Here is a 14,555-nt window from a genome sequence, read left to right as displayed (position 1 = left end):
AATAGGAATATTTCTGCTTACCTGCTTATTCTGTGTTTCCCATACAATGAGCTGTTTATCAGATCCTCCAGAAATTAATTCCGTCTCAGCAGCTAAAAAATATTTTTTAAATTATGTGAACACCTACTTTTAATTGCTACTATAAAATAAGAGTTATTTCAGTCACAGAACAAACAAAGCTACTCAATGTGTATTACAGAAAATTAAATTTCCCTAAAAACATAAGAGTTGTGATAGCTGAGAATGCTAAGTGCTGTTCAAGACTAGACAGACATTGAATATATTTGGAAAAAAAAAACAAACTCACAAACATTAATGCTTGTGAAGTTTTATATGAATAAAGTCAAGGGCATGCCACCTCAGCAGTTCGAGCAGTCTCAGGCCACCGCCTCCTCCCCCCACCCCCAGCGGCAGACATTTGGGTCAAGGGCTAAGGGCTGGGGTACGGGAGGGGGTGAGGGCACTGGGCACCACTTACCTTGGGGGGGAGCTCCCCAAAAGCAGTGACATCCTTCAGCTCCTAGGGGTAGGTGCAGCCAGGGGGCTCTGTGCGCTGTCTTTGCCTACAGGCACTGCCAACCAGCCAATGGCAGCTCTGAAGCCAGCACTTGGTGGCGGGGCGGGGGGGCGCAGAAGGCAGCGCTTAGAGCTGCGTGGCCGTGCCTCCACCTCCACCTAGGAGCTGAGGGATGTTGCCGCTTCCAAAGAACACCCCCTCTCGCCAGCACCAGCAGGGTCCCGGGCTGTGCACTACCGCCTGCCCCTCCCCAGCACCCTCCTGGGTCCCCCCAACAAGCACCTGTGGTACCCCTAGGCTGCCCCCCTCCCCAAGATTTAGTCAGGAGTATACAGTCCAAGTCATGGACAGGTCACAGTCCATGAATTTTTGTTTACTGCCCATGACCTGTTCATTACTTTTCCTAAAAACACCCGTGACTAACATGTAGCCTTACTAATGACCTCTTGATCTGGGTCAGTTCCTCAGATTTATCACCTAAAAAGAACGGGCCAGGTGTGGGAATTTCCCTCGCATCTTCTACAGTGAAAACTGAGGCGAAGAATTCGTTTAGCTTCTCCACAGTAGCCTTATCTTCCTTGAGTGCTCATTTAGCACCTCAATCATCCAGTGGCCCTACTGATTCTTTGACAGGCTTTCTGCTTCTGCTGTACTTAAATTATCTGCTGTTCATTTGAGCTTTTGGCTAGTTGCTCTTCAAATTCTTTTTTGGCCTGCCTAATTATACTCTTACACTTGACTTTCCAGAGCTTATGCTCCTTTCTATTTTCTTCACTAAATTTAACTTCCAATTTTTAAAGGATGCCTTTTTGCTTCAACACTTGTTGTTTAGCAATGGTGGCACTTTTTGTTCCTCTTGCTATGGGTCTCATCAGGCCCTGCTGACTTGAATAGATCTAACACAGAAATTTTCTTTAACCTGTTCTTTACCTGTTTGGGGCTTGCGTTCCTTTCCCCTGGTTGTCAATATTAATTATACAATGCATTTAGTACAAAGCAATGTTCCCACTTCTTCATATAGAAATTTAGTAACCACAAAAATTCTCAGAAAAAAATAACTTTCTCCAATCAACAGTTAGGAGGGGAAGGATGGGAAATAGTGCTTATAATGGAAATGTAGATGTAATTTTAATAATGAAGCCGCTACACTCCCTCCATACTCCCCCACTCCATCTCTCACACACACGCACACACCATTAATTGTATTTTGTTTATTCGTACAGTGCTAGACAATTTTGCAGAAAGCCTTAAGGCAGAAATATATATTTTAAAAGGTTCACAAAGGGACATTGCTCTTTGTGCTTCCTATAATTACAATCTCTTCAGCTATGTTTCCTAAACATTTTCAGAAGACTTTTTTCAGCAGAGATCATGACATTCTCAAACTTACATATTGCATGCTGCAATTTTTTACAGGTATTGCAAGACAATAATACATAGAACTCCAAACTCCAAGAACAGTCTAGAAGCAGGGCCATGTAATGCATTACATTTTCAAAATATTTGTCAAATCTGCTTCAACACATTTCCAGTTTGCCAATATTTTATTAAAAAATAAAACAAACAACAAAAGTATTCAGAGGAGAAATCAAATGCACTCTGATCACTCTACCCCGGGGCATGGAACACAGAGCATGATTAAATATCCACTGAACTCAGTGGGCAGACTCCCTTTGATTTTAGTGGGTACTGGATGAGGCTCCTGAAGCTTTGCAAATTTTATTTATTTTTAAAGATGACTAATTTCACATTTACCAGTGAAGAACTCCTTAAATATTGTGTCCTACTTTGTTTTTTTAATTCCATTTTAAATTAGTTTTATAATAGTTTTTTCTGTTTCCCTGCTGTTGCATATAATGGTTTTTTCAGCAACAAGGAGTAACTTGTCACAAAAACACCAAAAATGCCCTCTTAAAGTGCCTGAGGAAAAGCACTGAAATTCCCTCCCCTCACAGGAATGTGTACCTCATAGGTAAAAACAAGAAGAGCAACTGACCATTAAAAAAAAAAAAAGAAAGAAAAAAAATCAATGAAACTGATTATGTACAAAGTATTGTCAAATCCTCAAAGTAAACACAATGAATATTAGAAAAATTACTGTAATCTTTTAATTGTAATCTTAGTGATTACTTCTCCGTATAACATTTTCTAATAAATATGACTTTCAAATTGTCTGTACTCTTTGAAGATGCTGCAGCACTCTCTACCACCACTTGGATTCAAGTTCCTCCCTACTGAAAAAGCATGGGGACAGAAGAAGAACTGTTCTAAAAAACACACTTCACTCCTCTATTTAAAGAGCTTCAGTCACAGGTACTAACCACCAATTATGTACTGTGAAGAACAGAAACATTTCCCCACAGCAGTCACAGCCAACTGGGAAGCAGCTGCAGAGCAAGGAGTAGAAGAAAAATAATCTCTTTTAATATGCTCTGTTATAAGCTCAAAATAAAGTCACATTTCTCTCTGAAACTTTCTATCTGCAGTCCTTATCAGTCACACTTAAAGGTCCAGATCAGATCACCACCCTGAGATTCACATAGGAATCATCCATGCACAGATCTCTCACTATGTGGAACTGGAGCTCAGCTACCTCAGTGACACCATAATGTCACTCTCCCCCCGACCCCTCAACCCCAGTGCACACATCCCAGACTCTTCAGAAGACTTTCTGGCTGGTCCACAGACTGCACAAGGAGTTGAGGGGTGGAGCTGAGGCAGATTGGCACACCAGGGGGCTGGCTGGTGTAGGATACACTGTTCTCCTTCTAGCCAGCACAATATACACAAGAGTTATTCATAGCTCCTGGGGTCTTAACTTTGAGTATCCTCCAAGTATCTTAGTAGCTACTAGGGTCCACCAGATTTTTGGATGACTTTTTCTCCGGCCAGGAAAAAAAACAAACCTTATCCAAGTAGGATGAGGTAAAGAATATCTGTGAGGAGATTTCCTAATCATAAGTCCCCCCCTGTAGGTTTTATCAAAGCCTCTATCCCAAGATGATTATAACAGATTATTAGCGAAAAAAATCATTATTTCTAGTTTTACTTTCTGCATCAGACAGTGCTTTCTGTAAAGTCCTTTTCACTGTCTCCCTCTATTGGCTTTAATTGTGCAAACACTTAACATCTGTGTAGTTTAATTAAAATTATTAGCCCCATTAAAGTCAACGGTATTACTCAAATTAATAAAATTATACATGAGTTTAAAAACTTGTTTTTACTGAAGAGTAAACTCAGGACTTGTCTACAATGGGAACTTATATCAGCACAGCTACATCTCTCAGTGGTGTGAAAAACGTATATCCCAGAAAAATGTAGCTATGCTGACATAACTCTCAGTGCAAACAGCACTAGCTACTGCCTCTTGGGAAGGCAGATTACCTATGCAGAGAGGCAGTAGTACCCACTGCTTTAACAAATTTAGTGTGAGTACAGCACCAGTGCACAGTCGCCATTCACACCCAGGGTAGGCTAAACCAGGTTTCAATAACTGAAGTTAACTCTGAAGCGAAGCCATAGTATTTGCAAGATTAGGACCACGCTCAGTTTCTCATTTGCATGGGTCTTTTGCCAAGCAACAGGAGGGAGCAGCATTTTTGTAAAATAGCAAAGCATGGTTAAAAATCAAATGAAATCAAAACTGACAAGTGGATGTGGAGTCAGTTACCACACAAACAACTATTTAATTCAAATTTTTAAATTGACAAGATTGCAAGTTGACAGCATCCTGGATTCACCAGTTCTCAGATGAGCACATGAAAACTAAGAATCCTGTTCTAGCATAGAACAAAAGTGGTATTTGTAAACACAGCTTGCTTAGTACTTACAGCCATCTTGCTTGTGAATCCACTGCACACAATTAACTCTACCAGTGTGACCATTCAGCATAGCAACTACTCTTCTTTTCTGAGAAAAGAAAGAAAACATTTAGTTGCTTAACTGTTTTTGAGGAAATTTATGTTTTATAAAAACAAGGGCAGGTGAGCCACACTGCCAAAGCTTTAAGAAGGGACATTTATCTAACAACTTCCTGATGTGTTGGAGAGCTTGCTCAAGAAGGAACAAGTTATAGAAAAAAAGATCAAACACCTTCTTGATGTTAGTGTTTTAATGGCAGGTGGGTCCTTCAACCACTCAGGGCAGTCATGGGGCTAGCAGCCTGGACACCAGAAGCAAAGTGGAGAAAAGGGAGATGGAGGGAGACACACAGACCCCCAGCCAAAGGGAGGCTGAGTGAGGAAAAACTGCTCTCTGTCTTAATTTGCTACTTATGGTATATCACACGAACTCAGCATACTCAGTAACATCTGCTGAAGCCACAGCCCTTCACCCTGCCTTTACTTGGCATTGGATTCTGTCGACTGCTTTTTACATAAGTTAAAAAGGGGCAAAATGAAGGAGGAGGATGGCCGGGAGGTGAGCACAAGACGGAAATTGACTGGCCAGGGGGTTCAGGCACACGGAGGCAGGGTTAGGATAGGGGCTCAAGGACAAAACCAGGGCTGGGGGATAAGAGCTAGGGTTAAGCCCAGGGATGAAGCGCTGCCAGAGAGTGGCAGAGGGCAAAACCCCAGCACAGGCAGGGACAGAGAGGGTAACAGTTACACCAGTGGACTGAAACACCAGTGTTTGCAAAAACAGGGTGTGGGGGCAAAGGGGCTTTTTAATTTGGTCAGAGGGACTTCTTCATTTCCCCTCCCAAAGGACAGTGCCTCTCAGCATGGGCTTCCTACTGGGTTATTAAAGGCACAGGCATCCCAATGCCTAGTCACCATAGCTCCTCTCTGGCTGATGTAACTTACTAAGGTGCTGCAGGAGACTTGATTCAGTGCAATATTTTACATACACCCCTTCACAAACAAAGAATCTCTTATCAGTTTATATGAGTGCATAAAGTATCTTAGCAGTTCACAAACTTATTTGCTGCTGGGATTCCCTCAATTACTCTTAGCACTACATCATTTACCTGTGTTATTGTGCAGATGTGTCACTGTGCTATTTAATTTATATTTTAATAACAACTACTCATTAAAAATATGTATAAGTACTTGCTAATAGTTTCAGCAAGGACATCTGTGTTTCTAGTCTTGCACTTGCTATGTTGTGTTAGCACAGTAAATGAGGCTGCAAAATAAATGATGTTTAAAAGCCCTCATTCAATTAAGAAGTAATTGATACATATGTACACCAAGCAGGGTTCTTTGGAAGCTGAAGACATTATGCTTCCATTCCATACCACTGTCAAGTTTTAGCAAATTAGGACAAGTCAGCAAATAGGAACAACTTTACATACCAGTAACTGATACAGATTCCAATTTGCTACGGCTTTTACAGTAGCAGAGCAGGTCAGATAGCAGTTTAATATCAGTAACTACTACATGTAGCGAATTTAAGATTCAGAGTTTTCACATTACACCAGCTGCTCTCACAGGGGCAGGCACTGACGGCAGTGCCAGGAAACCCCACCCCTGCGGGCCAGGCCCATCTACACACAGAACTGGCCTGGTTAAAACATGGGTTTCCATGCCGGGTAAATGCTGCCAGCCCGAGCACATGAACTCAGTTCCCCAGTGCGCATGCAGCTGAGGCGGCTTGTGGCCAGCACATTAAGCAGAAGAGCTGGCAAGAGCTGATAACCAAGTCGCTGTGGGGTGGGGCTGCAACGAAAACGAAGCAGGGAGGCCCAACAGCGCCTGCAGACCACTGGAGGTTGAACAGACGGGGGCCTTGCCCACTGGAGTGTGAGGCGGTTGCGGGGCTGAGGCGTGCACGGTGGAACTCCTGAGACCAGCAGACCCTGCAGCAGCCCTAACTGGGGGATAAATGAGGTCACCATCCCACCCCCCAGAGTGAAACTAACTTAAAGCAGTGGTACTCAAAACCAGTATGTTGTTTGTTCAGGGAATGCCCCAGGCATGCTGGGCCGGTTTGGCTGATGAAGGCTGCCACTGGCCCCAGTTCACCACTGCAGTCCAATGGGGGCTGCGGGAAGGGCGGCCTGCGCATCCCTTGACCTGCACCTCTTCCAGCAGCTCCCATTGGCCATTGAACCGAGGCCATTAGGCGCCGTGATCGGCCAAACCTGTGGACGCAGCAAGTAAACAAACTGGCCCAGCCCACCAAGGGCTTTCCCTTAACAAGTAGCAGACCAGTTTTGAGAACCTGTGACTTAAAGGACTTATCGGTACGCCAGAGTCCTGAGTGAGAGCGGGGGAAAAGGACGGGACAGAGCCTCAGCCAGAAGGGGGCGGGACCTCAACTGGAACGGGGGTGGGGAGCTGTTAAATCCCCAGGCCCTTTAAATCACAACCAGAGCTACCAGTTGTGGAGGTGGCCAGAGCCCCGGGGCTCAGGCTTAGATTTAAAGGGCCCAGGACTCTGGCCATGGCTGGGAGCCCCGAGCCCTTTAAATTGCCAGCTGAGCCCCAGCGCTCCTGGCCACCACTGCTACCCCAGGGCTCCGGCAGCAGGCTCCAGCGGTGACGTAAAGGACCCTGGGCCCGAGCGCCTGGAGCCCCGGGTCCTTTAAATCGCTGCCGCTACCCCGGGGCTCCGGCAGTGGGGTTCGGCCGGCAATTTAAAGGGCCCAGGGGTCCGGTCCCTGCCGGGAGCCCCAGGCCCTTAAATCACCAGCCCGTGGAAGCCCCGTAGGGTCAACTTTCACCTCAGCCCGCCCCTCACCTCGGGCTCGTAGAGCGCCACGGAGCGGCAGGTGCCGAAGGCCAGGAGCCCGCCCCGCCCCCACGACACGGCCCCGCCGCCAGCCCGGTTCGCGCAACAGGCAACATGAAAGACTCTCAGGGGCGCCGCCATTTCCCTCGCGCACCGCCCCTTTGACCCCGCGCGAGGCGGCTACGGCAACTGCGAGGCGCCAGCGCGAGAGGGCGGGGCTGTGAACTGCAGCCGGGCTGTGCAGTCTCTCAGCCTCACTCTCACCCACTAGACTGGCCGTCGCTACGCGCACGCGCAGCGCCAGCCTCTCCAGCCCCCCCGCGGAGGCCTGGGGCCCCACACTCCCGCACGGGGGGCGGGAGGGGCTGCGCAAGGGGCGGCCGGACTGAAACTGGCCCCGTTCTCATCACGCATGCGCGCAGCGTGGCGCTGGCCTGTGCGGTTGAAGCCCGGGCTGGGCCCGTGTCTGGGCGGCGGCTGAAGAGTGTCGCTCGCGGAGATCGCGGCCTGCCCCGCTCGCCGGTGTGGCCCCGGCAGGTGGGTGTTTGGGCGCTGGGCGGTCACGGGGTGAAGGGCGCAGGGGAGCTCGCCCTGCGCTTGGAGAAGTTTGTCTGTTAAAACTACCCAGCCTACCCTGGTCCGCCTGTTCTGTTAGGGAAACGCTGCCTCGGCTGTGTGCTGCTGCTTCTCTTCAATATGCATTGAGATTTCGAAGGTAACAGTCCCAGGAATATAAAGTCCGAGTTTTCTCATGGTGGAAGTGTCGCTGGAATAGAAAAATATTTATGAATAAAAATGGAGTGACAGATCTGCTTCGTGTTACCAAAGACGTTTACACGGTGTTGTAGGTTTGTTTTGTACACCTTGTAAATGTGTGCTTTTAACTATACGCACACAAGCCATGTTAAAACCTGTTATGGTTGCATAGTCAAGTATTCAGAAATTAGAAAATGTCAGAATTAACGTTGGTGCTGCATTCTTAATTCTGCCCTTTTGTGCAAATGCATTGTGATACAATCTTTAATTAAACTGACACATTTTTATCCTTGGGACCTATATCTCATTCAGTGCACAGGATAAAAAGTGCTTGGTGAATGAAGCTATTCAGTATTTTTATTTATCATCATTCAATGTGTGGCTCCTATGCCTAATTTAAGAATATAAGAATGGCCGTACCAGGTCAGACCAAAGGTCCATCTAGCCCGGTATCTGTCTACTGACAATGGCTAATGCCAGGTGCCCCAGAGGGAATGAACCTAACAAGCAATGATCAAGTGATCTCTCTCCTGCCATCCATCTCCATCCTCTGACGAACAGAGGCTAGGGACACCATTCCTTACCCATCCTGGCTAATAGCCATTTATGGACTTAACCACCATGAATTTATCCAGTTCTCTTTTAAATGCTGCTGTAGTCCTCGCCTTCACAACCTCCTCAGGCAAGGAGTTCCACAAGTTGACTGTGTGCTGCATGAGGAAGAACTTCCTTGTATTTGTTTTAAACCTGCTGCCTATTAATTTCATTTGGTGACCCCTAGTTCTTGTATTGTGGGAATAAGTAAATAACTTTTCCTTATCCACTTTCTCCACATCACTCATGATTTTATATACCTCTATCATATCCCCTCTTTTCCAAGCTGAAGAGTCCTAGCCTCTTTAATCTTTCCGCATATGGGACCCTCTCCAAACCCCTAATCATTTTAGTTGCCCTTTTCTGAACCTTTTCCAGTGCCAGTATATCTTTTTTGAGGTGAGGAGACCACATCTGTACACAGTATTCAAGATATGGGCGTACCATGGATTTATAGAAGGGCAATAATATATTCTCAATCTTATTCTCTATCCCTTTTTTAATGATTCCTAACATCCTGTTTGCTTTTTTGACCGCCTCTGCACACTGCATGGACATCTTCAGAAAACTATCCTCGATGACTCCAAGATCTCTTTCCTGATTAGTTGTAGCTAAATTAGCCCCCATCATATTGTATGTATAGTTGGGGTTATTTTTTCCAATGTGCATTAAATTTCATTTGCCATTTTGTTGCCCAATCACTTAGTTTTGTGAGATCTTTTTGAAGTTTTTCACAGTCTGCTTTGGTCTTCACTATCTTGAGCAGTTTAGTATCATCTGCAAACTTGGCCACCTCACTGTTTACCCCTTTCTCCAGATCATTTATGAATAAATTGAATAGGATTGGTCCTAGGACAGACACGTGGGGAACACCACTAGTTATCCCTCTCCATTCTGAAAATTTACCATTTATTCCTACCCTTTGTTCCCTGTCTTTTAACCAATTCTCAGTCCATGAAAGGACCTTCCCTTTTATCCCATGACAGCTTAATTTACGTAACAGCCTTTGGTGAGGGACCTTGTCAAAGGCTTTCTGGAAATCTAAGTACGCTATGTCCACTGGATCCCCCTTGTCCATATGTTTGTAGATCTCTTCAAAGAACTCTAATAGATTTGCACACAAACCAAACCCAGACCAGACTATTCATTTTCTATTCTAGGGTATCCATCACACATAGTGCTTGAGTGCCTCACAAAAATAAATGAATGTCTTCACAATACCCATGTGAAGGGTGGGTGGAATTGCTTTGCCCATTTTATAGATAGGGAACTGAAGAACAGCAATTAAGGCCCAAATTCACCTATGTCCATTAATTCTGAGTGCCTCACTACCTAGGTACCCAACTTAAAAAATCTAGGATGTCATTTTTCAGAGTTGCTGAGCACCGACAGCTCCTGTTGACATCAAGTACAGTTGTAAGTGCTCAACACTTCTGAAAATTAGTTTCTAGCGGTAGGAAACCTGTTGGTTTCAATAGGACCCTCAATACAAGATAAAAAGGAGTTACCTATTCCATAACTGGCATTCTTTGAGATGTGTTGCTGAGGTGTATTCCACAGTAGGTGTGCATGCTCGTCACGTGCACCGGTGCCGGAAGTTTTTCCCTTAGCAGTACCCGTGGGGGGGAGCACCGCTGCAACCGCTGGAGTGGCGCCTCTATATAGTGCTATAAGGGGAGCTACGCACTCTCCCCACCCTCGGTTCCTTCTTGCCAGACAACTCCGACAGAGGGGAAGGAGGGCAAGATGTGGAATATACCTGAGCAACACATCTCGAAGAACGCCAGTTACGGAACAGGTAACTGTCCTTTCTTCTTTGAGTGATTGCTCATGTGTATTCCACAGTAGGTGACTCCAAGCTATGTCTGATGGAGGTTAGTTTCCGGGTTTCCGGGATGCAATACCGCCCTACCAAACCCAGTGTCATCCCGTGCTTGGGAGACGATTGCATAATGCGAAGAAAAGGTGTGGACAAAGGACCATGTGGCAGCTTTGCATATGTCCTGGATAGGGATGTGAGGTACATAGGCAGCCAACGAGGCCTGAGCTCTCATAGAATGCGCCTTAACAACAGGCAGTGAGGGAACCCCTGCCAGTTCATAACACGTATGCACAAGGTGATTCGGCGTGAAAGGCGCTGGGTGGAAATCGGTTGTCCCCTCATCCGTTCGACCGATGCAATGAACAGCTGCAAGGATTTCTGGAACGGCCTGGTTCGGTCTAGGTAAAAAGCCAACACCCTACGCACATCTAGCTTGTGTAGGCGGCCTCCTCATTGGAGAAGTGGGGCTTAGGACAGAGTACCGGTAGGAAAATGTCCTGATCCATATGGGAGGTGGAGACCACCTTCGTGAGAAAAGCAGGGTGTGGGCGAAGCTGGACCTTATCCTTGTGGAAGACCATATGCAGGGGTTCCAGGGTCAAGGCCTTAAGCTCTGAGACACACCGGGCTGACGTAATAGCCACAAGGAATGCTACCTTTCTTGACAGGTGAGACCAGGAACACATATCCAAGGGTTCAAAGGGAGGACCCGTGAGGCAGGATAACACTAGGTCTAGAGCCCATTGTGGCACAGGGGGCCTAGCATATGGGAATGAACGATCCAGGTCCTTTGGGAAGTGGGAGGTCATACTGTGGGAAAAGACCGAGTGGCCCTGTACTGGCGGGTGAAAGGCCGATATGGCCACCAAATGCACCCTGACAGAGGCAAGAGCTAGCCCTTGGGTCCTAAGGGACAAGAGGTAATCGACAATGAATTGGAGTGATGCAGATGATGGGGAAGTTCCCCGCTTCCCCGCCCACCTAGAGAACCTAGACCATTTGGCCAGGTACGTCCATTGAGTGGACATCTTTCTGCTTTCCAACAGAACTCGTTTGACGTTCTCCGAACACCTCCCCTCTTCCTTATCTAATCACGGAGCAACCACGCTGTCAGGTGAAGCATGGCCAGGTTGGAGTGAAGGAGGCATCCCCCTTCCTGGGAGAGGAGATCCGGACAAAGCAGCAACCTCCACGGAGGAGCCGCTAAGAGTTGCAGGAGGGTCTCGTACCAGTGTTGATGGGCCCATTCCGGGGCTTTGAGGATGACCTGCGTGCTGTCTGCTTTTACTTTTTGCAGGACTTTGCCTATCGGGGGAATGGTGGGAAGGCATAGAAAAGTTGGCCCGATCACTGAAGGAGGAAGGCATCTGAGATTGTCCCCCCCTTCCCTCCCCTCCCCTGGAGCAGAACTGGGGGCAGCATTGGTTCTGGGCAGTTGCAAAGAGGTCGACCCAGGGAACTCCCCACTCTCGGAAGAGCTGTAGAGTGACCTCCCAGTGGAGTGACCACTTGTACTGGTGGGAAAAAATACTGCTGAGGTGATTGGATTGCACATTGTGGGTGCCGGGTAGGTGGAAGGCTCGCAGGGAGATATCATGGGCTATACAGAACTCCCATAGGCTCGGCTTCCAGGCATAGGGTCGAGGAGCGCATTCCTCCCTGTCTGTTGATGTAATACATCTCAGCCATATTGTCCGTGAGGACTCTGACCACCTTCCCACAAAGGTGCCTGCTGAAGGCCATGCATGCCAGCTGTATCGCCCTGAGCTCCCTGACGTTTATGTGTAGGGATAATTCCGAGGCCAATCATCTCCCTTGGGTTTGAATGTTCCTTATATGGGCTCCCCAGCTGAGGTCCGAGGCATCCGACACCAGGTCTACTGAGGAGGAGATTTCTTGCAAGGGGACCCCTTGCAGCATGTTGCGCGGGAGGGACCACCATTGTAGGGCAGCAACTACCTGGGACGGTATTGTGACAACCTTGTCCAGCCTGTCCCAGGCCTAGGAATACTGGGAGGCCAGCCAGAGCTGGAGGAGCCTCATTCTGAGCCTGGCATGGCGAACCACAGATGTGCATGTCACCATGTGACCGAGGCTCTGAAGGCACGCCCTCGCTATCATCACTGGGAAGGCCCTGACTGAGGCAGTGAGACCTTTTAGGGTCTCAACCCTGTCCCGGGGAAGAGAGGCTGTGGCCTCTAATGAGTCCAGTAGAGCCCCTATGAACTGTATGCGTTGAACCGGAACTAACGTAGACTTGGTCTCATTTACCACTAGGCCGAGATCTGTACATGTGAACAGAATATGTCCCACCTGGCCCTGTACATGGGACCAAGAATTGCCCTTGAGACGCCAATCGCCCAGGTAAGGGAAAATTTGTGCCCCTTTCCTCTGGAGATAGGCTGCTACCACCGCCATGCATTTGCTGAAAACTCTGGGGGCTGTGGAAAGGCCAAACGGGAGGACCGTGAACTGGTAATGGTCCCCACCCCCCACCAGGAATTGGAGGAAACACTTGTGTCCCTCGACAATATGGATATGGAAGTACTCATCCTGGAGATCCAGGGCTGCGAACCAATCCTCCGGGTCCAGGGAGGGGATGATGGGGGCCCAGGATACCATATGGAACCTGTAGCAGACCATAAAACTGTTGAGATCCCGGAGGTCTAAGATGGGCCTGAGCCCCCCTTTTTCCCTCAGGATCAGGAAATACCAGAAATAGAAACCCTTGTTCTGAAATTCTACTGGTACCCTTTCCACCGCCTCCAAGTGGAGGAGGTGCGCCACCTCTTGTTCTAGGAGGTGAGCCTTCTTCGGGTCCCCGAGGCTCGCCCGGAGCAGGCAGGGCGGGGAGTGAAGTGAACTGCAATGTGTAGCCCTTGGAAATAGTGTTGAGGACCCACTGGTCCAATGTTATCCGGGACCACTCCACTCAGAAGGCAAATAAACTGTTGCAGAACACAAACTTTATTAACTGGGGGATCTCCCTGGAAACAAGCCTGGTGGCCCCTTGCAAAGAGTCAAAACTGTCTCTTTCCCTGTGTTTTGCCCTTTGAGGGGCCAGGCTGTGGGGCCAAGCGAAATTGAGGCTGGGACCTGCGTCTCTCTTCCCTCGGTCTCTTAGGTGGGGGCTTGTATCTGCCCCTAGCAGGAGGAACTGAAGTTTGTGGCCTGGGTTTGTCCTTTGCCGGAGGGACGTACAGGCCCAAGGTTTGCAGTATTGTACTGGAGTCTTTCATCCCATGCAGGTGGACATCAGTTTGGTCCACAAACAACGGTTTCTCGTCAAAGGGAAGGTCCTGCATCAAGGACTGGGACTCTGCGGACAGTCCGGACAGGAGAAGCCACAACGCCCTGCGCATGGATATGGCAGAGGCCATCAAACGGGCTGCTGTGTCTGCTGTGTTTGATGCCGCCTGGAGGGCTGCTTTTGCCACTGACACTCCTTCCTCTACCAGAGCCCTTAACTCCTTTTTGTCCCACTCTGGGAGGAGAGGTTCGAACTTTGGTAGGGACCTGCCTGAATTGAAGTCATATCAACTTAGAAGGGCTTGGTGATTGGCCACCCTGAGCTGGAAACTGGCCGAGGAATAAACCTCCCTGCTAAACGTGTCCAGTCTCCTAGTATTTTTGTTCTGAGGGATGGGTGACCTTGACATTCCCAGTGGTTAACTGACTCTACCACCAGGCTAGATGCCAACTGAGAGTACAGATATTCATGGCCCTTAGTCAGCACAAGGTATTTCTTCTCCACTTTCTTAGACATGGGAGCCAAGGAAGCTGGGGTTTGCCATAGGGTAGTCGAGATATTGGCTATCCCCTGGTGGAGAGTTAGGGCCAAATGGCCCAGTGCCGAGGATGACAGTACATTAAAGAGAGAGTCAGACAGCTCCTCCATCTCCTCAGCCTGGAGCTGGAGATTGGACGCCACCCACTTGAGCTCTTGGTGAGCCTTGAAGTCCTCTTGTGGGATGGGCGGCGGTGCCGCTATGGTATCCTCTGGCACCGGCGGGGGCACCAGCACGGAGCCTAGGGCGTTGGACAGTACTGGTGGGTCGATCCTCAGGTCAGAGTCGGCGCGCAATGCTGTCGGCTCGAGACCTGTTGATTTCTCCCTCTGTCATGGAGGGGAGGCCAAAGGAGCCTGAGATGCTCCTGGGACTGAGTGGGTCTTGCCTGGGCGGGGATCTG

General features: G+C 48.2%; 1 protein-coding gene and 1 long non-coding RNA gene across 7 annotated transcripts in view; one reads left to right on the top strand and one right to left on the bottom strand.

Moving 5' to 3' along the window:
* ELP2 (elongator acetyltransferase complex subunit 2) overlaps nt 1-7,365 on the bottom strand; it is a 124,778-nt gene extending 117,413 nt beyond the window's left edge. For 4 of the 5 annotated variants that reach the window (XM_030551622.1, XM_030551624.1, XM_030551625.1 and 1 more), the window contains exons 1-3: nt 7,202-7,364; nt 4,348-4,426; nt 22-92 (exon numbers count right to left, since the gene is read on the bottom strand). In XM_030551622.1, coding sequence (XP_030407482.1) covers nt 22-92; nt 4,348-4,426; nt 7,202-7,333 — 282 coding nt within the window. In that variant the 5' untranslated portion in view covers nt 7,334-7,364. Of the gene's footprint in view, nt 1-21; nt 93-4,347; nt 4,427-7,201 lie in introns of all 5 variants that reach the window. The other variant, XM_030551623.1, reaches the window with a different exon arrangement.
* Nucleotides 7,366-7,442: 77 nt separating this feature from the next.
* LOC115646121 lies at nt 7,443-13,976 on the top strand. 2 transcript variants are annotated; one of them, XR_003998946.1, is made up of 4 exons: nt 7,443-7,729; nt 11,411-11,902; nt 12,642-12,728; nt 13,613-13,976. It is a non-coding gene; the product is annotated as an uncharacterized LOC115646121 (long non-coding RNA). The 2 variants fall into 2 exon arrangements; XR_003998945.1 differs by having other exon boundaries at nt 7,444-7,729; nt 11,411-11,931.
* Nucleotides 13,977-14,555: the final 579 nt, after the last annotated feature.

Source organism: Gopherus evgoodei, chromosome 2, assembly GCF_007399415.2.
Source record: "Gopherus evgoodei ecotype Sinaloan lineage chromosome 2, rGopEvg1_v1.p, whole genome shotgun sequence".
NCBI lineage: Eukaryota > Metazoa > Chordata > Testudines > Testudinidae > Gopherus > Gopherus evgoodei.
The sequence above is the reverse complement of the archived record's forward strand: the minus strand, read 5'-3'. Positions and strand labels throughout refer to the sequence as shown.